Source organism: Lepisosteus oculatus, chromosome 3, assembly GCF_040954835.1.
Source record: "Lepisosteus oculatus isolate fLepOcu1 chromosome 3, fLepOcu1.hap2, whole genome shotgun sequence".
NCBI classification, from domain to species: Eukaryota; Metazoa; Chordata; class Actinopteri; order Semionotiformes; family Lepisosteidae; genus Lepisosteus; species Lepisosteus oculatus.
The window spans coordinates 57,175,130-57,199,830 of NC_090698.1; the positions used below are offsets into that span (position 1 = coordinate 57,175,130).

General features: G+C 38.4%; 1 protein-coding gene and 1 long non-coding RNA gene across 2 annotated transcripts in view; one reads left to right on the forward strand and one right to left on the reverse strand.

Moving 5' to 3' along the window:
* The first annotated feature begins 7,108 nt into the window (after window positions 1-7,108).
* Window positions 7,109-16,366, forward strand: LOC107080048 (uncharacterized). Its single transcript, XR_001480950.1, has 3 exons — window positions 7,109-7,217; window positions 12,414-12,521; window positions 16,281-16,366. It is a non-coding gene; the product is annotated as an uncharacterized lncRNA (long non-coding RNA).
* The window catches only part of ercc6l2 (excision repair cross-complementation group 6-like 2), a 29,248-nt gene continuing 19,413 nt past the window's right edge, over window positions 14,867-24,701 (reverse strand). The window contains exons 16-19 of the mRNA XM_015368534.2: window positions 22,857-23,955; window positions 21,676-21,830; window positions 19,681-19,853; window positions 14,867-17,025 (exon numbers count right to left, since the gene is read on the reverse strand). Coding sequence (XP_015224020.2) covers window positions 16,125-17,025; window positions 19,681-19,853; window positions 21,676-21,830; window positions 22,857-23,955 — 2,328 coding nt within the window. The 3' untranslated portion in view covers window positions 14,867-16,124. The remainder of the gene's footprint in view (window positions 17,026-19,680; window positions 19,854-21,675; window positions 21,831-22,856; window positions 23,956-24,701) is intronic.

A 24,701-nucleotide genomic window follows, 5' to 3' on the forward strand; every position in this document is an offset into this window, starting at 1 on the left:
CCTACAGACAATTCTTCTTTCACTTGTTCACATTGGAGCAACAAGAAGATTCATGTTCTAAGAGATATTTTAAATGAGAATGGTATTAGTTTATTCCAGGACTTCTAATCACAATATGAGCTTCCTGGCTCTTTGTTTTTGTACCTACATCTCCATTCTGCAATGTGCCCCTGTGGTGTCCCTTGGGGTGAGGTTGCCTATGCACCTAGTGTATGATATGTTCAATTCATGGACACAGGACTTTGCTTCCTGTTTCCATGTCAAGAGTTCATATAAATCCTTAATAACGGATACTGTCTGCATTGAGGACTTGAATGTCACAAACGCAGACATTTTCCATGACAATATTTTGGATAATCTAAAATCTGCCTCCAAAAATCCAAATGGTCGTCTTCTAGTTCCTTCCCAGAGTGTTTTTCACCCATCATAGATGGGCTGCTAGTGAGGGGTGATGAAGGAAGCAGAGGCTGTGCAGATAAAGCTAATGGAGAAAGTCGAGGATGGACTGTAGACACAGAACTGCCACTGTCCAGGTATGGAATTGGAAAACAGGATGGATTGGACCATAGGTCAAGAAATAAAGACTGGGACAGGAACAGGCACTGGTTACTACAGACAAAGGAGAACTAGTTTCGTAAGCGAATCAAAATTCTTGCTACTCTTGCCAGATAATGACTTACATCTATCCGTCTTGCAGTAGCAGAAAAGGGTCTGATTGGCTGGCATTCGAGAAGGCAAAAGACCTTCGTGTTGTGGAATGAATGTAGAAACTGAATGCCATCAAACAGGAAATCATGCAGAACCTGTGTAGAAGAAAGAAACATTTGAAATGATCACATCAGTATGGAATATACAGTAGCATACTGTATATACAGTATGGAAAAGAGAACAGAGGCACGATCTATTCTTCACTCCATGCACGGTCAGCCATTGAGTGCACCGTGCAACACAGATGCTGCTGTCTTCGCCTGCTACTGTATGTAAAACACTTGTCAAAGTGTTTCACATCTGCATGTGTGCACATCACTTCTGATTTCTGCTCTTGGCAGTACCTTCCAGAAGGAGCTTTGCACTTCAAATGCAATTTTCTATAGCCCTAAAATGAAGTCTCTTTTGATGATAATCAAATTAAGAGGCCAATAATATTAAATATAAGTAAAAAAGAAAGAATCAGCACATTAAATGAATTTCTGTAAAGCTTAACTCACTTCTCACATTTCCTTATCTCCTTGTCGCCTTTCCTGATGTACAGTATATAGGAATATGAAGTTGCATACAGTTTACCCAGTTGGCATTAGATTTGTACCTACAAAAAGTTTATAGTGTATTGTCCCAACACTTTTTGAGCAAGAGTGGTTCACATGATGGACATATTTCACAAAGTAGTTTGTGTTCCATTGCTGGTGTCAAAAAGGAAATTTGGATGAGCTTTGGTTATTGAGGACAGCTGTAAATTTTCCATTCAATTGGTATAACTGTACTCAACAACATGTTTAGTTTTTTTTTAATAAGAGAACACAGAACCCTCAATTTCTGTCACAATGTGTCCCAGTGTATCTGCTTAGTATGAAGTCCCATCCCATATTAACAGTGTGAATTAACACAAAATTAATTGTTTTAACAGCTCTGGGAATTTTTAGATGTATGGGACATGTTTTGTCATATGCCATATAGATGATCCATTGCTTGTTATGACATTTCATTGCAAAATGTGAGGTGGAAGACTGGAACAGGTTGTGATGTTATGAAACCTGCCAAGTTTCAATCTGTAGCACATAGCAGTTCTCAAGAGAATGTGACCCTGAATTTTTTAAACAGAATGATGACCAAAAGGCCAGTGTGATTTAAGCAGGAACATCTTGTCACTGGAATGACACCTATCAAATTTGAACGGAAGTGGCCAACCAATTTTGGTTGTTGATGATACTGAGCGGGGAAATTGTCACAGCAATTTGTGAGGTGGGAATTTATTTGTCGAAGACATTTTTTGTTTAATTTTTAACAATTTAATATCTCAAAAGATAGAAGACGTTTGAGCTGTGAGGGGGAAAAAAGGCTTTCCTGCAGCCTTCAGTATGCCACATGTATGTTATTGAAGTGCTCACTAGGATGATACTTGCTATGACTGGAGTTTCTATGGCCACATTTTTAAAGGGTGCATTATGGACCACATCCCCGACAATGATAAAAAAAAAGAACTGGTGATACAGCAATGACAACAGAACCCCAGTCTGGGGTACTTGCTGATTTTCAAACACAGATTCAAAAGTGGGAGGAAAAATGAAATATTTACAATCACTTCAGACTTCCACTCTTTGGAAGCTAAATATGTGATTCTGAACACATTGTACATGATAAGATCCTATTGATAAGTAAGAGTTATTTGACATTGTATAGTAAATCTGGATAATAGAAAAAGAAACTATACTGAAGAGCACTGTTGTTAGCTCAGGGACATTCTCAGGAATAGCTGTATAGATATCAACTTTTTAAATGCTGAGGGAATGTTTAGTTTTGTCATAAATTCTGACATGGCTTTCACACACACACACACCCAAGCACACTGGTAAACTACTTTCTTTCACCAGATTGATATCATGGTCAGAGTGCGTAACTCATGATGTGTGTAACTTATGCCATGGCCAGGAAGGACATCTGTAGGCTGATAAGGACAGCATGCGTATGATGTCAGACTAATAAGTGAAGCCTAATGTCTGGTTTCCTGCAGGGTGCTTTCAAGCAGTAATTACTTATTCAGAGGTCAAAATCCAGCAATTTAAACTGTTTTAAAAATTAAACTAAACATGCCAGCTATTGACTACTTCAAATAAGCAAACTCAGGGAATGCAAACATGGATCCTGAACTTTTGGCACACAACATATTTTGACAGGTGATCAAGATACCTATTTATCTTTGGTTAACTGACATGGGAAAGATACAAAGTGAAGGTTTAAGAAAATATACCTTCATTTGTGCTTTATGTAGCTTGTGTATTATTGAAAGGTAGGGCTTTAGGTCAATATTGAAAAACAAATCTCTTGAATCTTCACCTGTTTTGAAATAAGTGTAGATTTCAAAAAGAATTAAACTAGCTGTCCTTGTAGCTTTAAACAGTTCAAGTAAACAAGATAATAATGAAACTGGAAGCTGTATTTACATGATGTGACATGTAACACATTAAGTTGTGTTTTATCTGGCTAGTTGATCCATAAGAAGAAATAATAAAAATATTAATTTATCAGATTTATTACTTTTCCTCTGATAGCACCCACTTTAAACAAGAGCACTCATATTGGGGAGGGGGCATTCAGCCCCTATAGTCCATCAGGTAGCTAACTGATCCAATGATCCATCCAGACAATTCCCAAAAGATGCAAGGGTATCGGCTTCAGCAACATGAATGGGCAGCATACTACCGGAACCCTTTGGATTAGAATTGTCTCTATTTGAAAGTTTTTAATGCACTTTCACTTAGATTCCACCAGTTCATGTTTTGCTGTGTGTTTTGAAGTCCAGCAAGGTTGACTTTGTCCATGCATTTGAGGTTTTCAGTGCTTCTATCAAGTCCTCTTGCAGTTTTGTCTGCTCAAGACTTAAATTCAACACTGACTGTTTTTAGATGTTTCCTTTTGGGCCTTGATTCCCGTTAAACACCTGGATCTGACCAGGTTGCCAGTATTGAGACACCAGTAAGGGTTCGGTGACACTATGACTCACCACAACCCTGTATTGGACTACATGGTTATTGTCTATGGATGAATATACAGTATAAAGTTAGAAACACAATGGAATCTTTCTAGGAAAAAAATAGGAAGTTACTGTATCTTTAAAATTTGGTAGCAGCACGGAACCCAGCAAAACAGTTAAAAACGGGGGAAAATACTGTTGTGCTTTTATGAATATGCTGAGGCAGAGAGTTTGAAGTTTATGACACAGTTCTTACAGATACATAAAGGCTCACGGACATCCTGTCTAAACCTGATACCTTGATGAAAGATCACGTATTCCAAGATAGCCTTTTGTAGTACTGAAGGTTATGATTAAACACACCTGATACTCTTCAGATTTACATACTGTACTGTATTCTTGATGAATGAAAAATAAAACATAAAGTTTTGTACTGTCTTACTGTAATACAGTACAAAAGTGCTAAATGATCCAAAACTGTGTTACAAAATATAACATACTATATATATCTTGAAAAGTAAAGAGCTTCCATCCTGTCTGGGTGGTATATTGTGTAGGGGTATTCTTAGTATACCACACAACAGTAGCATCAGTGGACTATGGAATGTTTACTGGGCAAGGTAGAGATTATATCTCTTAAAGAGATTGTTCCAGTTTTTGTAGCATTAAATAAAATCAGTTTATCCCTGGGCAGGATGTTAAGATACCACAAGCCGATCTCCACAAGCCATGCTGATTCTCATTTCAGCAGCTGCTTTGACTAGAGTAACTAGCCCTGACCATTATTGCACCCTACTCTTTAATTCATGTATGACAAATATTGGGTATTAGAACTTCAGAGAACAGAAGAGATACCATTGAAATCATTTAGGAGCAACACTAAAGTAGCATACGATTGTTTTGGAAGGAGTCCTGAGGTCAGTGTGAAAGTTCACGGGGAGCAGAATTGTAACTGATGTTTACATTCTCAGAGGAGTTGATGAAGGGAGAGGGACAAAAGGAGGAGGAAGTTAGCTCTGAAAGATGGGGACTAAGGAATTGTAAGAGGCTTTCCCAGAAAGAGAGACGGAAAAAGAGGCAGTAACACTGAATTAGCACACCTGGACATTTCAAGAGCTAGCCTGAGTGTGAACACCTGCGAGGGCCTTACATCTCTGAGACGAGTCGGGTTTCAAAGGAGGAAGAGCAATGTCACAGAAAGTGAAGTACCAGTTTCTCAGATTTCGGCCTGCGGTGGTACATGGGAGAGGCAGCAAGTGGGAGATCGCCACCCAAAAATCAAACAATCCCTTCTGCTTTCAGCTGGAGGTAAAAATATTTCATCAGCAACAAGGTGAAGAAAGCATGATTACTAAAAAACCAGCCACTAACACTTTCATAGTCTGAATGCTACAGCATGATTATATATATATACGTAAGATCAAGTTTGGTTTTGTACATAATTTAATCAGCTGGACACATTTTTATAAACTATGGACTTATAAAGGCAAATTGTGGATATCTATTGTGGATAGATTTTCCACAGATTGTACAGAAAGGTCAATCGCATATTGCTATAGTCTCACCTGTTCATGGAAGTGATATGGCTGTCTCCTTACTGCAGTGAGGAAATTAGTATTTAGAAGGGCATTTCTACTTTCCTGTCTTGTTGCCACTTTGATCTATTCTACCACTGGAATTGGACTCGGGTTCCTTTAAAAAAAACCTGCACTGAATTATCCTGTGTATTTTGCTGTATGTCAATAAGTGTGCATTAAATTAAGTAAAATGCTTTGAGATGCATAAAAGAGATTAGTCTTTTGCATAATATGACTAAACATTCTTCATTAAAAGTACACATATGTGGTAAAATAACTATTTTATCTAAATTTAATATCCAGTGATAGCCTTACTTTGTCCCTATCTATACATATCTCATAGATAAATACTTTATGTATACTCATCTCTACCAAAATGTTACAAGAAAGGATATTCCATGGGAATGACCCATCATTCAAAGTAGGGGAACAGCTACTAGTAGTAACAGACTGGGTGGTGACAGTAAAATACTAGAAGGTTAGACCTTTTTTCTCTGATTGTTATGCTATGGGAAAGAAGATCAATGTAAGCCGATGTAAACTTCAATATACACGATTGCTCTTGGTGATGTACTCACCAATGGAAGTAGACTGATGGAGGACCTAATGGAGCCCATTTTGGATCTGATATTTTAGTTGAGCAATCTATATACTGTAAATACATCTAAACATCATTGACTGTGCTGCTTTTCCATCTCTTTCTCACATCTGATATAAACAAGTGTCAGGAAAGAGAAAAGGGACAACATATTAGATTTCTAGCCCAGCTTTAAACTTGCATAGGAGAAAATGTCCATGAGTTAACAATTTTTCAGTCACTCCAGAAAGATGGTCTTTATGGCAATTAAGCAATAGCTATTTGAATACCCCTCAGGGAGTTTGCAACAAAGCATTTTAGTGATACTGCACACATGTGGCATAAGGTTTTGTGGTCAGATAAGACAATTTAAACTTTTTTTAAGGACATATGATCCAGTCAACACCAGCTACTTCTGAAGCATGATGGTGGCAGCATTATGTTATGGGTCTGTTTCTCTTCATCGGGGACTGGGAAGGTTTCCAAGATTATGGGGGTAAATTGGAGTAAAATATAAGCAAATCTTAGAGGTAAACCTGCTTGAGTCTGCTCAAGGTCTAGGAAAGGGCAAAGAACAAGGCCAAAGCCACAATGGAGTGGTCCAACCAAAGTATGAACCAGATCTGATAGAAAGAAATAACAGGTCTTCAAAACTGCAGTCCATCAACCATTCCTAAGCAACATAACAGAGTTTGCGGAGGCTAGCAAAGAACGTAAATTGCCAAATTGCTCTAGTTTGTGGAAAGTTGGTATAGACTTATTCAAAAAGACTGCTGTAATCTTGGTTTAAGGTGTTTCCACCAAATATTGATTTAGGATGAGGTGAATACTTGAAATGAACGTGTTAGTTCTGTTTTTTTAAGGAGTAATTTTTGACTAAAACGTGATTAGCTCAAGCTCAATTTAAGCTTTATGTGTGTACATTTGTAAATTCAACAAAATTGAATAAAGCTTTATTTCCCCTAAAGGAATAAAGGTATTCCATATGAAGAGCTCATAAATATAAATGACAATAATATACTGTACTACAGCAACAGTACGATACCGTGACGCAAAACAGTTAAAACATTGCTCAGTCAACTCAAATAGGACAAAATGGGTCAAAAGGGAACATCATCACAAGATGCTGAATACTTTTGCAAGGAACTGTATACACTCACACACCGGTATAACAACGTTCGGTCTACTAGTTTTCGCTAATCCGATGTTACGTTCTGTTTTTTGGGGCTCCCCTCCCGTGCGGGGGTCCGCTTTTGGAGGCGGACATGTCCCTAAATTGGGTCTCTCTCTGGATTGGTCGAAGAGAGCGCTCCGGTTTTAAATGCCGGTACGGGATTGTCTGAAGGGAGGTGTAAGAAAAAGAAACGTCGAAAACGTGAGATATGTTGGATTGGTTTTCTCAGCTGTGGTGTGGGATTGGGATTGTTGTGGTTCCTTATTATGAATTAGTTTAGTATAGATTGGGGAAAAGTTTGCGGAAGAGATTTCTTTGGCTTTGCCACCCTTCTCGGAAGACAAGTTTAGCAAGTAATTGAGTTGTAGAATATTGTAGTTAGTTCTTTTAAATTCACTTAGACCGTTTTTTTGGCTTCCTAGCGTTTTCCGCCATCCTACGTAGTTGTGTGTATTTCCGTCCGTTAAACCCTGGCTCATACTTTACAGTCCCCATTCGCCCCTAGACTGAACCATATTGGAGACGTAACAGCCAAACACGAAGGATTTGTACCTTGTAATTCGTTATAAGAACGAAAGCTGTGCTTTGTTTACGGCCACGGCGGAAGCTTGTGCTCTTTCTTTTTCAGTCTCTTTTTTTTGTGCGCGTTTGTTTTGTAGTTGCTGTTCATTATGGGGTCTTGAGGAAGAGAAAACGATTCTCAATAAATTCAATTTCAATAAATGTCAGAATGATATTGTATTTACATCTGTAGTTGACTTGGAGTAGAAATCCGTTGTGCACTAAGCTTGCTACTGTAAAATGGTCTGTATGGTATTATGTTTAGGGTGTTTTTTGAGTGACTTATCTTCGGTTCTGAACGGGTTGGAATTTTCCACATTGGAAATAAGGGAATTTTTATTTCCGATTTACGATCTCTAGTCTTCTGAACACATTTTTAGGAACGAATTAGGTTCAGTTACGGCTGTGTGTGTGGTTTTCAGTGGTAATTCATTATACGGTTATTGTAATGTTGGTACACCTCGATCATTGACCAGCTGTTCCGTTTCAAATGAACTCCTCACTCTTTCTGTTCGAGCTTGGTTAGGACACAATCTGGCATGAAGTCAATTTCAAAGATCGTTTTTTTCCATCCAGTGGCCACGGTGCACTGTTGCCCCTTTGACAAGAGTTTGATTTTGACCTTGGCGAAAGGTGTTCTGCTTTTAAGAGCTCCCATTCGGGGCTCTGCTAGACCGTCAAAGAAAAAGGATCCCATCAGCAATGATGTTCCAGAGCTGTGACGGGAGATTTAAAATCTTCATGCTTCAGTTGAAGAGCTGAAATCGATCCCTTTAATCCATTGAAACTGATTCCTACTGGTGTGATGTCTGGCTTAATGAAGCTGAGTTTGGATGTCGTTCCTTAACAGGTGAACGGGCACAGCTGACACTACCTTTTAACTAGATCTAACCACATATGATGTCCAGAAAGTCATGCGAGTGTTCAATGAGCACTTCTGAAAGCGATTGCAAATGCATTTATCCTGATGAGTCACTACTGGGCAGGTCACAGTTGTCCATTTTGTGTCAAGAAATGTGTGGTTCCCTACTACATTCTTGTGCCTTCTGAGGTTTTAATTTAAACAGCAGATTTAGAAACATTGATAAGTACTGTGGTATGTGAAATTTTGGAGGTGGTTTCCAGGTGTCTAGAACTCATTTCACAACAACCACAGCAAGATTATGACGTATTCAACATGAGCTAATGCTCAGTTGTGTCCTTGATTTCTCACCTCTTTATAAACAAAGCAAACACTTGATTTCAAGATTACAAATGTTGCACGGGGTGTAAACTTGACCGAGTGTTTTCTCCTCCCTGAAAATGCTCATTTGAACGTATTCTTGGCCTGACTCCCCAGAGGGAAAAAAACGCCTTGAGGTCAGTTGGCATTACACAGTAGGATCACTCCCATGAATTCCCATCAGTGACCATTGCAGAGATGTTCTTGTCCATGGTGCCTGCTACATCTTATAACTGCACTTAAAAAAAAAAAAAAAATTGGTAGTGGTTCACAGGATTAAATACTAATTAAATCTGATTTCAAGTAACCCCCAGGAAATAAGAAAATGCTGTTATCCACAGTGAGTACTTAATGGAAAACAAAATGCTGATAGATAAAAGGGTAGAACAGAGCCTTTTGTACATTCATCCATTTCATCCTGTTCAGGGGTGCCCCCCGCACCCCTGAACAGCCTCAGCCAGAGCCTGTCCTGCAAGCAGTGGGCGCAGGCTGGGATACAGTCTATCAGACGGCAGACACACTCGCATCAAGGCCAGTTTTCCCAGAAGCCAGTGAACCTAAACGTACTGTACAGTATGTCTTTTGACAGTGGTAGGAAACGGGAGCACCTGGAGGAAACCTATGTGAACACAGGGAGAGTGTACACACTCCATGCTGATAGATACTTTATTGATCCCGTGAGGGGAAATTTCAGTGCAACAGCAGCTTAACACAGTCAACACAGCACAGTGAAACAAAATGATACAACAATACAACGATACACGGAACACTGGGTCCGACATTGAACTCAGTGTTCCGACTCTGTGAGGCAGCAATGCTAACCACTGTGCTGCTATGCCCACGTTTTATATGTTTATTTTAAAATCTGTTTAATAGGTTTCCAAACATTTTTGAAAGAAGAAAATTGGAATCTGAGCGTCTTCTGCGAATGTAACACAATGGTCACACGGTTGAGCAATTTTTGTTTGAACAGTTTTTGTGACAACCTGGCTCTCTTTATAATAGTCTACAAAGACATTTGGGGAAATTGCTGTGGGATTCCCAAAAGAACTTTCTAAAACAAATCGGCCTCCAGCGGAATTATGTCTTACCCTTATTCTGAGGCTGGAAGATCTAGAGCACCTAATTATTAACACTGAAGCATTTGGAAGATATGTTTCCAGACCACCTACCGAAATCGCACTTAAGAAGTCTTATACAATTTTCTGCAATGCTATTGCAACCACCAGGTTCAGTTTACAGCAACTAAGCTAAGTCATATGCTGTCAATAACATATGTTAATAATTGACAGAATGATATTATATTTCAGTATTTCCATTCTTTCACTTAAGCTCCTCATTAGCTGCATTGCTTAGTTATGAAGTAATTTTAAATAATTTGACAAGACACAACATTTATGTGAGTAAAATGTGAGAAACATGAGCTTTAGTAAACACTGTAGCAAAACCCGCTCCTCAGTTCCTGTGGAGTGCTGTCTGAATGTTGCGACAGGAACATTGTTTCAAGTGTTTTTTTCACATAGCGGAATTGTTAAATGTGACTGGTATCCAGCTGTTAGAACAAGTGTACTTCCATTAGTCGCAATGTAATAATTTAGTGAATAATTTGGCAGCTTTATCCAAAGCAACATGGATTTGTACCATGATATTGAAGCAAATCTGAGTGAAGTACCTTGCTCCAGGGATCAGCAGCAATTCCTCACCCCAGATTTAAATTGCTTTTGACAGCTGCAATAAAATAAAACGGCAATGTAACACATTGGACAGATGTTTTCAAAGTTATGAAACAATTCAAAGTAGCTGAAGGTTTAATATATTAATGTACTGTATATAGTATATACTGTATAGGAGCAAGTAAAGGATTATATTATATATAAAGTATATATTATATATACATACTTGTGTAAAATCAATTCTAAGACAGTCTTCTACTGATCTTTTAACCACTTAGATTTAAGCCAACACTTAATCGTGGTACAGACATATCTGCATTTTGCAGTATAAAAAGCAGCCTTGTAGTTTTCCAGACAGACAGGAACAAATTATGTTAAAAGATGAAGAGTGCCTGACGATGAAAAGTCAGTTAGATTTGTCTGAGTGTGATGGATTAGTTATCACAACTATTCATGTTGGCTGCTCACTGACCACAGTTTCACCTGAAACTGTGGTCAGGGGTTTGGAGATTCTGATCGATGTGAATGAAACATTTCTAAATGTCAAGACTGGTTTCTTCCCACCCAAACTAAACTGTATTCCGTTATAAGAGAAGACAACACTCGAGGAAAATATTGAGTAAATTGCGTAATTATACTCATGACATAAATATATTGTAATTACTTATTGTTTTTAAGAGGTCTAAGACTTTTGGACAAAGACGTACACTCACTCACACACTGTATATCCAGATATACAGTACATATAGAACACTAGTAAAGCTGTAATGGCTGATATACTGTATAACATGCTACTTTTATAGAAAAAAACATTAGCTTGTTTCAGAAAAGCCTAGTATTACGTAGTGATCTAAATTGGCAATAATGATTTATTTAAACGTCAAGATAGCGGAAATCGGTAAAGAATTATGGTTTTTAAATTGAAAGTGTACTTCAGACAATTAAAAAAAAGTTTACACCCATTCATTTAATAAAAATAATATAAATGCTATGGATATTTTTTTCACCCTTAAACACTTTTTGGTTTTGTTTTTGTTTAGGGTCCACGGTCGTTTATAATTCTATTCATTATTAATTCAGTTATATTTTCTCATCTTCCACTAGAGGCCACTAGAGTACTGACAGTAAATGGGGGAAAAGCTGGAAAATCATTGTTCACTATTGCATTGCTCGATAGCTGACCGTTTAGGCATTAAAAAAAAAATATTCTGACTGGATTCTAGTTACGTTCCCGACATATTAATATTACTGCTGTCTTGTGATCGTTCCTTTGATTATGATCTTCAGATTATAGACTGTGCAACATAGTTTAGGCCTTAAGTAATGCACAAACACTACGGTTCAGTAAAAAGAGCCAGTGTTTATGGTAAGACATGAAGCAATCGCAGACCACACACAGCGAGGGCTATCAAGCAAGTGCTCTTTCACAAGACCGTGATGACTGACTGATTCAGGTCCTTTCAGTGTATGCAGAACAGTTTGTTTAAACACGTTTTCAGTTCTCAGGCCTGATGCTCGCAAGTGTGGAAAATATAGATCCTATTCAGATTATACTATATCGGGATCAGAGCCCTTTTTAAAATCTAACAAACGCGGTTCCCGAGCGATGACATTCTAATCCACCCTCAGACAAAACACAGATCAGTGTAGACAAAGCAGGACAAATATTTTATAACCATTGCTAAATTAGGGCTCCATATGTTAATGTACAGCGTTCAGAAATATCAACTATCTAGCTAAATTAAATAAAAAAACAACGACAACAAATGGGCTATACACTTTCCTGGTCAAAAACGTTGGGTTTCATTGACTGGGACATGGTGCGATATTCCACTGCTCTTTTTTTCATGTTTGTGTTGTTCATACATGTTATACAAGTCAGTTCCATTGTCCACTGAGTGTAGATGGCAAAAATACTAATCGGAGCGTGTTAATTTACAGGGTTTTGTACAGGATGAGGGGTTTTGCTCAGTGCTGTACCCTTTCGAAGCGACCGGTTGACTGGGTAAGCTGTGACTTTCATCAGAACAGGTCCAATATTATACAGAGGTAAGTTGCTGTTTACCATATTAAACATCCAAATGTGACATTAGGGGATCACTATATAGCACCTTTAATGTGTAATTAATGTATGAATTGTTTCATGCCAACATCTGTACGATTCACTGTGCAAATACCTTTTGAACATACCTTTCGTACCAGATCGGTATGAAGTGTAGGGAGATCAAGAAATGTACATTTCTCAGAACTAAAGGATACCTTTTAATCTTATTATTTTTATTTCCCATTTCATGCTTTCCTGAAATGTGTCCCAAGTTTATTTTACCCATGCAAGAACCCCAGCAACTGCTAACATTTAGCTTTTAAGTTTTGAAATGTTATCTTAAAACATAAAACCTGAATGGTTTTCCTCGAATGTTTTTTATGGCTACAAACATTGAAACCGACTAATTGCGAGAATATGCAACACGTTATAAAACTACAGCTTAATCAATAGAAATTCATTTTAAAGGTGGAATGCAAGACTTCCTGCATCGCTCCCTCATACCATATATATTTTTTCTAGAAATAGTCAATTCACGACGGAAACAAAAAATAGTCTTCATTGGGACGAGTACAGGTGTCCAGCCAGTGTGATTTTCCTTAATCGGGTATAAAAGGTGATGGGTGCTCTCTGTGGACATAAACCCATCACTAACCAGAAGTGTTGCCCTGAAAGAGAGTGAACCCAGTTTCAGTCACTAATGTTGCTGTTCGATTTCCTGATTACATACCAGTGTATCCATGTGAAAATTTTTTTTTAAAAAAAGACCACCTTTCAGTTGGCCAGTAATTTATAGCAGTAACAGGTTCCAAGTTGATATTTAAACCATTTCTCTGTCAGCATGGCTGAGGTCCAGCTCTTTGAAAGGAAAGCAGTAGTTGGATTTGGTAGTATGGAATATCTAAGAGATAATTATATGTCTTCGGGATCCCATCACTTTTTATTAGTTCTGACAGCTCTGTCATTACAAATATAATCATTTCACTTGAGATAAGAAACAATGTAGTGAAGTGTTCTGAATTATCGTATCGCCACGTAGATGTTCAAATTCGAAATACAGTAACTACCCTACATCAATAGCCAGCTTTAGTTCAGGGACCTGAACCTCAATATTAAAACATTAAAAGGGTATAAACAGGAGGAGGCCATTCAGCCACTGTAGTCCCTTTGGTAGCTATTAGCTGTGTGATCTGAAGATCTCATTCAGCAGTTTCTTGAAAGAAGCCAGCCACCCACAATTCTGTGTGTGTAGAATGTGCCTCTATATCTGAATTAGTTTTAATCGCACTTCAACATAGTTTCACTCCTTTACTCTGATCCGTGTTTCATTGCTGATTCAAGCCCATTGGTTTGGTGTGGTCAAAGTGTTGAATGCTTTTGAATACCTGGATCAGGTCTTCTCTTAGCTTTCTCTTTTCAGGACTGAAATGGTTCAGCTCTTCTAGCTTTGCAGGGCTGGACATTCCTTTAGGCCCCAGTATGTATATGACTGCTCTTTTCCAAACTGATTGAAAAAGCAGCAATTTCTATTCTGGCATGTGATGACCAAAAATGTTAAACAATAATCTACATCAGATCTTACTAGAATATCATCCTTTGATCTGAATTCTGCAGTTTGCATTATTCAGTAAAACCTTGGTATTCATGAGGGTTATGTCCCTTGACATCTGCACAAATGGTGAATTCCCAAATACGGGATGAAAATGCTGCGTTTACTCTCATACTGTGCAGCCACCGAATAAGCAAATTTGGTCTGCAAATGTAGGAAAACTAGTCACTAAACCCTTAGAGTAAATAGGCAAAATTCTGAATATAGAGCTATTGTATGTCCTAACACCAATGTTGTCTTTTTATTTCTTCTGCCCAATGACTAAAAGAGGAGAATGTGCCACCCATAAACATTCCAAAATTAGCCTCTTCAGCATTTTCCATTTCACATTTATAGTTTATGATGTTATTACCGGTGTGAAAAATCTTACACTTGTCTATATTGAACAATATCGACCAGGTGTTTTCCTTGTCCTGAATTTAGCCTTCACTCACTACAAGCGGAGTTTGATGGATTGATACTCCTATCTAGACCCTTACATATCACAATGGGACTTCCCTATTGATTGGTATGTTGTACCCAACGATCAGTGTATCATTCTGCACCGTACTAGCTGATGTCCCATCAGGGCGGTCTACACAAAACCATGCTTCATCGCTAAAGAGGACTAAGCTCCACTGCTGGCAAGTCCAGCAGAAGTATTTCTTCAACACACCGATGATACAAAAGTAGTGTTAACTATACTGGGTTCTGTGGGGTATTTTTTTTTCTTGATTTTCATCAGGCTCAACATTCAACAGGTTAAATAATAATTTTTATTTATAAAACAATTTTCCAACACCCAGTGACACCGTACATAGTGACAAATAATAAAAAAAGTAAATACAATAAAATGTTAAAATCTCTCACTAATGAGGTAATTCAGTGCTTGTGCAACAGTCAAAACCACTTGAATGTATCATGGTCAGTTTTGATGATCAATGAATCAAAATCAAGTGATATTTAATATGCATAACTTATATACTTTTTCTAAAAGTATACATGTATAGTTCCTTTTGATTCTCAATATATATTGTTGTGTGATGAAGGGTATCGCTGTATTAGTTATACCAATATGGTTTATGACATCGCCATCTGATTTTCAGGAACATTTCACAAACATTGAGTAACCATGAGTAACATCCGGCACTCAGAACCTCTTCCCTTTGAAGGGAAGGGACAAATAGGCAAAGACCTGTGGGATCGGGCCAGTTAAATGTAGTCCAAGATGGCCAGCTAGTGCATCAGAAGGGTGGTCAAAACTGAGATCCTTCTTCCATATCCTCACTGGCAAAAGAAGCAAGACACTGTGAGTGAGGTCCACCTGCCTATAGATCCAGAGCATCAGCGTTTTGAACCACTCTGGAGACCAAATATAGCTGGTATTGCTGATCAGGGAAGAGACTGGAAATAAAATTTAGGGGAAAAGGGCTGTTTTTTATATTTCAATGAGGACGTATTTATTACATTACCTGAAAAGTTTTTTTTTTTAATGGTTAAATTCAGCATTTGTAAAGAAGAGGTCTCACAATTTTGCATTAGTTATAATGAGCAGGCTGTCATGTGGAGGGTCTTTGTCATATAGACACCAGGGTTACCTCCCTAAGTCCCACGTTTCTGTCAGTTGACAGGAAGGTTGGTCTACTTTTGATCAAATGAGTGAGAGCATCTTTGGACTACAGAAGACCAGTACAAGAGGAGGACTTTGGCCTTCGTAAACAGTAGTTTATTTTACTTTATAATTGTAGATTAAACTTTTGACTCTGTACCTCCACATTGATCCACCAACTGACTGTACCAGGGAAACAAAGAAATAATTTGAATAGTTTGGTTTTTATTTCTACAGTATGAGGGTATTTGTGTTACTGGGTATTTTAATATGGTATCTTTTGGATACATTTTCATCCCCAAATCTTGTGGCATTTTTTTTAAAATCAAGAACACCATCTTCATTTTCTGTTCAAACCAGTGGTTAAATTAATTGACTTACACGAAGGTCTGAGCCTTTTTTTTGGAACTCTTATTTTTTCCATAAAAAGTTGTCATTCTTTTTCCAAAGCTGAGAGTCTTGGTTCAGATCCTTGTTTTTAGCAGCAACATTAACACCCTCACACATCCTCTCCACAACCGATAAATCAGTAAGCTTATTCATGCTCTCCTCATTTTCTTCATTCAGAATGTCCCAAACATCTTTGCTCCGGCTTCTTGCCTTTTTCACGTGGCCCGAGGCCGAGTGCCTGAGTGATTCACTCTTCGTGCTGTGCGTTTTAAAGATGTCATCAAGTATGGAAGTGTCACCCAACAGCTCTGTGATGAGGTCCTTCTGAGAGCTTACACTCTCTTGTCTGCGTGAAGTGCAGGTGTCTGCTGGCGACGGGGGTGGTGAGGAATTTGGTCGTCGTTTTGCCTTGACAGGGAGACAGCCGGAGGACTTACGGGAGGGTTTCTGTTTCATGTCAAACAAGGCACGAGACTCTCCACTGTCCTGGGTAAAGAACAGATCTTGAATGAGGTGTGAAGACGCTGAGCTGCTACATCGTCCTTCACTTTGCTTTAAAGAAGTATCAGAATCTTCTGAGGTTTGAGATACAAAGCAAAACTTTTTGGTTGGCGGTGCACATTTTCTTAGACCTTTAACCCCTGAACCTGAAATTTCAGGCACTCCAGATTCAGACTTGGACTTTTTGTGTCTTCTTGAAGTAGGATTTTGCTTCCCTGAAGAGCCTGAATGGGTAGTTTTTGACGATACTGCTGGTCCCTGACGTGTGATGGTCAGAATGGTTTTTAGTTCTGGATACTGGCTGCTGTAAAAGTCCCTCAGCATGATCTGCCGTGACTCTGAGGTGCTTCTCACGATTCGCTCTGCTAGTTCCTCTACTGATGCAGCTTTGAAGAATGATCCCATTTCAATCAGCTGTTTTCTAGAAAACAAAACATGGTGTTAGAGAAAGATTCTACTGTTTTTTGAAAAATGAAAATATTTGAACGCATGGCTGTACTGAAGATCAGTTTTTTACATGTTTCTGTGTATATATACATATTTCTAACTCATGTTACATGTTAACTACAAAACATGCTACTAAAAATGATGCTATTGTGTTTTGAAAACAATACAAACGTATTTACTCGTGGGTTTTCACCACCATAGTTTGTGGCGGAACAGAAAAAAAAGTAACAATAATAAAAAGTTTGGATCAAAAACCCACTTTATAATGTAATCCAAACATTTTTTCTACTACATTCAAAAACATTTCTCCCATCTCAAATAATTTAACAACAAATGAAACAAAAAAAAAAAAGACAAATATAAATCGTTTCCTTTTACAGAGAAGTCGCAGGAGGAGAATATATGATTCCCAAGGGCCTAGGAGGTTCTGCGGTTGGAAAGCTTCATCTTTTACTTCTCGAGACTAAAGCTGAATCCAGCAGATTAAACTCTCCCTGTTGTCTGTGGTCTTGGTCAGAAAACCACAGTGCAATTGTGCATAACTTGGCATTTTTGGCAGCCTCAACAACAACAAAAAAGAGAGGCCTAGCAGTGAATAAGCATGGAAAATGAAACAGTGTGCTCAAGGGTGGTCCCCTCCTGGACAGGACTGAGGCACACTGCTGGGGAACTGTGGTGGAGACTGGCAAACTGCCCTGGAATACGTGGTGCAGACATTTCCCTTCCCCGGGCCCTGGTGCCTTTTTATCACTGCTTCATTCATTAACAACTTGAAGAAATATTTACATATTCTTAAATTACATGTGCAAATCAGTCTTAATTGTTTTATTTTGTGTGTGGATTTGACTGTTAAGACTTCCAAGCTATTTCAATACTACTGAAATGAATGCACTGAAATTATAAGTATATATATATGTGTGATGAGGAGAACGTGTATGCTGTAGTTAAAAGTTTAAAGATGAGCGGTAGTTAATTCATGTGATACAGTTAAGTCAAGTTTAGGTATTGTAAAATTCTGTCTTTTCCAGGTTGGAAAATAATCGATGGCAGGGACTGACAAAAATGACGGTCTGAAAGGATGCAAAGAAAAATGTACATATTGTGCCAAACATTTGTTTGGACAACAGTATATACTCTTATTTATAGTTTTTTTTAAAAGTGCATTATGATAAAAAGTCAAGTCTATGGCGCTAACACTGCTGTATCACTGATATAGACACAATTTAGAAATTTGTGATTTTTCTTGCATTAAAGGTACCACATATGCCAGAAATAGCCAGCCCTGTTCCTGGACAGCCATAGTTGACTACCTATTGTAGATCACTATTAAATCACCAATTTGGCAGAGTTTTGACCAATTTACCGAGTAAACTAATTTAGTTAAATTGGGAATGGCCAGCTGTGCACTTCAAGACCTACAGGGTGTTAGTATCTTAATTTAAAATACATTTTGAAACAACTTAACACAACCTACCTTCTTAAATCGTCAAAATGATTTATTTCCAGTGCTTAGAAACTGATGATAACTTGGGAGTAACCTATAAAACCTGCTGGACTGTGGCTCTCAGGGTTGGCCACCCCTGATGTACTTTACATTTTTCTAACTAGAAATTTCTATTTCAGCTGTGATGCACTAAAAAGGCAAATGACTCAGTGTCTGTAGTTTTTGTGATATTTCTGCTAGATAGCTGTAGAGTATTTTGAATGCTTAAAGTTAAGGGAGATCCATATATACAGTACGGCATTTCTTTTAGAAACTTATTTTTAATTTACTCTGCAACACAAGCAATACTTTTTAGGTTTCCCAAATTTTAAAAAGAAGCAGAAGAAAACAACTGGCTTTCGTAGTTTGATTCGAAAAGGGAACAAGCAGAAACATGACGGAACATGACTCTGTGAAACGATTCCAGTGCAAATTTGTTGTTGCAAATAACAGTAGAAACATGTTTTGGTATTTTGTCTACCACAATAAAACGCACTGCAATGTGAGGCTCTGTTTCTGTAGAGGCTGGAGGGGTTCCTCTTGCTCCAGTCTTCACTGTCAGTGCAAGACAGAGCAGTAGTGACATTATCTGCTATACAGATGTCTATCAATAGCTAAGTGCTTTATTATAATTTCTAAAAAAAGACGTGCAACCACTGCACATTTAGTGAAAGTGACAGGGTGTACATTCAGTTTGCCTGTGGGGATACTATACCTCAGAACTGACCAAATGCTTGTTCATGTGTACAAAGTAAGTTACATGAGGCCCTACAAGGCACATGTGAGCTTGTTATGTTAACAGTGAGAACTGCATCTCTCCTTTAAGTAATGCCCATCGGAGAAAAAAGGCATATAGTCTTTATCCTTACATGCTGGAATAAGAGTTGCAGAAAAAGCCAAGGTGCCTAACTACTGGTGATAAAATATTGGATTTCAGAAAGATTAACACAGTCTCATTTTCACAAGGCTACAAAATCCATGCCTTTGCCTCTCAAACGGCTTCGTTGTGCGATACAGCAGCTTTTCACTAAATATTTCCACCCAAAAAAACTCTCATCCCCCCTTTGGCATTGCAGTCTCGTGTCGTAAAAGCTGAGGTGCACAGCTGTTAGGCAAGATGGAAACGCGTCCTTCACTCCTGCTCACCTGCACACGGCCTGGGGAGTCTCTCCGATCAAGAAGGTGGTGTGTCCAGTCCTGTGCACCCTCCTCAGTGTCTGCGTCACAGGGTGCTCCACTTGAATGTCCCAGGGGCTCAAGTCCCCATGGGCTTTCTGCCTAGCCTGTGCTGGAGTTCCTTGCCTTTGGTCTGACAATATCTAGAGAAACAAACATTTTTTTTTCCTGTTATAGGGAATACCACACTTAAGCTAAGATCTTAATCAGGAATAATCCTTTTTGTGTGCATGTAGCTTATGCAATGCCTTGGGTTCATAAACAGATGCATTTATAATACATTGTTACTTTATAGTTATATTTAAGCAATACTGCTTTATATTTAAGCAACATTATAATGTGGAAATATACTCCTCTTTGTTGCCTTTAGTATGGAATATATTACATTCCTTTTGGCATTTCTATCAAAGCTAAATAATGTAAGACAAATTTATGAAGATTGAAAATTATTTTCATTTTTCCACTTTAGATTTTCAGCTTCATATTTTTACATTTCTGTTCAAATCAACAGAATTCCTTTCACTTTACAGTGAATCCTGGTTAATATTCTCATACTGTCAAATTAGAGGAACTGTATATATAGTCAGGATATATGCTGTGTATATTTCAGCACGAAATGCATATGTTTTGAATTTAAATAACTGCTGTTTACACCATAGTCTCTTGAAAAATATTCTCCACAAGATAAATATGCTTACAAATTAGGTATACTTTAACCAAAATAAGCAGGGGGAAATCAAGAAAAATAAAACATCACTCAAACCATAAACCACCTTTTTCTGTGCTCGCAGGAATCCTTCTTTAATGCATAAACAAAAATGGCTTTTGCCAAGTGCCAGCCCTTTTCACACTGATGTCAAGCTCTGTATTCTGTTTATTCCATTGCGCTGAAATGTAAAGGCATCTTCAAATTAAAGAGTTTTGCCTTGAGGTAACTTGAGTTATGGTAAACACAGATTCACCGCACTGTGCTGAACGCTCAGCCAGAATAAAGTGCCAACTCCACCAAAGCTAGATCCAACCAGCTGCAGTTTTAGAGTTTTAACACTATCAGAAGTGTGTGCAAAAGAATTTTAGGCCAGTCTTTTTTAACCGTTCCTGTTTAGGAAACCTGACTACACTTAACCCAAACCCAAAGTTCCACTTCCAGATGATGTTACAAAAGCTAATATTTTGTATACCAATGTAGTGTTTTTTCTTGGAAGAATGTTTCTGATGTGATACAAACGTAAATGAATTGCTCAGTGGACATTAATGTTCGCATAACAGAAATTTCCTGGGAAATTTTGTACAATACTGTTGAGGATTTTCTTCACAGAGATCAAATTATTACATAACACAATAGCCAACACTCCTTAACTCTGTCTCTGGGAAGTGTTATCCAGAGTAAGTGTTGATATTTTTGCAAGATGGAACCACCTAAAACCGTGTTTCTGAATGTAATGAAGTAGATGAAGTGAATGTACCATCAGATAATACTGAATTATTACAACCCACACACTTCACCTCTGTAACAGATGTGTACTGTATACACTTGTTCAAGCACCAAGTACATTTTTTAGAATGCTGAGCCCTTCTTAAACTCATACTTTCATACTGCAGTCCTGAACTTGCATTAATAACAAAAAATGAAAAAATTCACATAATTATTTAACTAATCCTTTAAGACATGTACTATAGCCATTAATTGCTACAAATATCTACAAATTACTAATGGTTATTGTAAAATCAGCCAGCAGTATGATGCACAGATAAGCTGACCAGTATCCATCAGATTAGTTTCTCTGGTTTGGCTTGATTAAACATCTTGACATTTGGGACCTAAGGTTGGTCAGTTTGTTACACCTCACAAATAATTTTCACAGGGGGCCAATCATTAACAATGGGATTCTACAGGAGTTAAAAATAAAGTGGAAACATATAACATAATCGTCTTCACATACAAGAGTTCTAATTTGAGTTTACCTGTGTACTGTCCGAGACTCGATTGGCAGGGACTTGGGAGTACTTCTTGAGGTCGAACACATCGCGTAAGGCAGAGTGACTCATTCGGTTCTCAGCTTTGCTCGATCCTACAATGCGCTGATTTGAATGTGTATATGCAACTTCCTGAAAACCATCTAACACAAAAACAATGGTAATTAATTTTTATAAAATGCAAGAGGCACAAGTTTTATGTTGGTATGCCAATGTGAAACGCACTGCAGTTTTAAATATGCCATAAATACACTCTTTGAATGAGAGGTTCAGATACTGCGACAACGCAAGTGGAAGAGGTGATTGTGGAGTAAAAGAAAATGTAATATAGCCTCTCTTTGCTTGTCAAACACTGGCAGACAAGCCAGCAGCAGCAGTCATGAAGTAAGACTGAAATAGTACTGAGAGTATTAATGAAGAGAGACTATGATGAAGATTTTCCTCACATTAAGTCTTGATCTTACTCTGACGAACAAACATATTTACAGTTCTTTATTTTATAAGTCAGCAAATAACACTATTGAGGGTGTAATAAGACTATTCTTAAGGATGTCTTTCGGGGCTCATAGAAACTAGTTCTTTTGTGTTACTGGGCTCAGTGCTCTGAGCATGTTACAGAAGTGGTATCACCTGGAAACTTAAACAGATGTGTGGTGTGGAGGAAATGTATTTCATCACAGGTTAAAAACATATCTACTTAAAAGCCAGCAACTACTTTTCAGGACCACTGGCTAGTGCTCAAAACTCAGGAATTCTCTTGAAAAGACTCATGTCAGAAAGTCAATTTGCCTTCTGACTTTTCCAAATATCAAAATACAGAAGATGACCGAGTTAATGTATGCCAATATTGCAGCATGAATTTACTCGGTTGTCTTCTGGAAGTTTGTTAAAAAAATTAAAATAAATTGGTAAAAGAAAGTACTCAGTGGTTTGATATGATATGATATGAGTAATAGTCAAATTATTTCTAAAAAAAACATCACTAGGAACTTTAGTTTCCATCCCAGTTTGAAGACTATAAGGTCTCACACCCGAAGAAAACTCCACAGCCGAAACGTGTTTCCTTTCTCTTTTCAGCATAAAATTTTTGTTCCTTTGCAGCCTACGCATGCTGATGCAGCTACCTACTTGGACTATTAAAGTGGTTCTGTAAAGTCTTTTTAAATTACCTAACAGTCTGTCCATGGATCCTAGAATTGCAGCTGTCTTAAATGTGTCTTTTTCATTGAAGGAAGTCCGTTTCACAAAAGCACTTTTTGGTTTTTGAAATGTCAGCCTTGCTTCTGAGGTCTTGAGAGGACCTTTACTCCTGGAAAGAGGATCACTGGATAAATTGACTTTACTTTTTTTGAGTTCTTTATTGGGCTTGCTTTTTTTGACAGGAACTTCATCTTCAGAGGATGTAAAATTCTCTATTCTTTGGACCTCAGTCTCTATGTCTTCAGGCTTGTCGTTTTCATTGATAAACTGGACGAACTTCTGGTTTTTCTTTGACACAGTACTTCGACCTCTTACAGCCTGATTGATTCTTGTTTTATTTACAGATTGCAATCTTGAAACCTCAACATCATCTGACTCACTGCTGTCATAATCACAACCAGACTTCCATTTTCCTCTTTTATTGCACGACACCAGAGAACTTCTTGTGGGGAACTTGTCAGTCTCATAATCCTTGGATGTTCCTGGGAGAAAACCCATCTGAGTTCTTCTTTTGGCCATATCTTTCCTGTCGTCAACCACCCTCCCAAAAGGACTGATGACATCATCACTCTCATCAGAGCTATTCTCTTCTGTGGCAACACGAGTTCGTCTCAGATGCCTTGGTTTATTTCCTAAATCCACACTCTCCTCAGAGTCACTAGATAAAGTCCAGTTCTCGCGTGCATATGGTTTCTGAGGCTCCCACTCCGAGGTCTGTCCTGTGGGAAGGCAAGAGTGTGTGTTTCCCTTTTCAGGGGTAACGTCCACAGTGCATCCCTCTTCAGCGTCTTCCAAGTCAGAACTTGCATCGCCTTCGCTGCTTTCTCCCTTGTCTGCTGCGCTGCCCTCAAGGAATTGAGAGAAGCCAAAGTGGAAGAGACTGAGCTGGCATGGAGTGGCACTGCTGGGTTCTCCCTCCTCACCGCTCTCTGGTCTGGATTTATTCTCACGCTCATCCTCGCTATCACTGCTCAAGTCTAAAATGTCTTTGGCCAATTTGGGATCTCTTCCACCGTTTCCCAATTCCATTGGCACATATTTTGATGGGTAGCTGTAAAGCCCTGATGACTAGGAAAGATAGAGGGGGAAAAAAAACAAACGTGTAAGGTATCTGCTTATGTACAGTTAGTGTTCATTAAAATGAACAAGCAAACAAAAAAAATATCTTTAGTCACACAAGAACATCCAACCAGCATGAGTTTCTACTTACAGCATGAGTTTGTACTCAGGACAAGCCATAGCCTGTCCTGAGTACAGGGCAAGAAGCAGGGCTTAGAGCACATAACAGCACATAACAAGTGTCTCTGGAGGAGACACTTGTCTACTGAGGGGTCGTTGAACAAGGCAAGGGCTCAAATAGACAATATCTAGCTAAAATGGCTTTAGAAGGTGGAAACCAGAGTGCAAGATCTTAGTCTTCAAATCAGAGATCATGTGGACCCTCTAGCTTATCTGTTTTTTTGGGAGCTAACTGATCATAGGGTCTCATCAAGCCACTTCTCGAAAAATGCAAAATAGCTCGGAAGCTTGCTCCAGACTCCCACGACCCTTCGTGTAAACAAATGCCTCCTGTCCACAAATTCAAATGCACTTCCCATTAGTGGTACTGATTACACTTCCCTTCAAAATGGATATCGATACAGGAAGAATATCCATGCCCAAGGAATCGAACCCAGGACCCCGAAGCTGTGAGGCAGCAGTGCCAACCACCACGCGAGCATGCATTACGCAGCAACATTTAAAATAAAACAAAAGAGAAAATTCCTCATGAGAATTTCCTAACGAGCGCTTATGAACTTTTTTTTCCCTAAAGT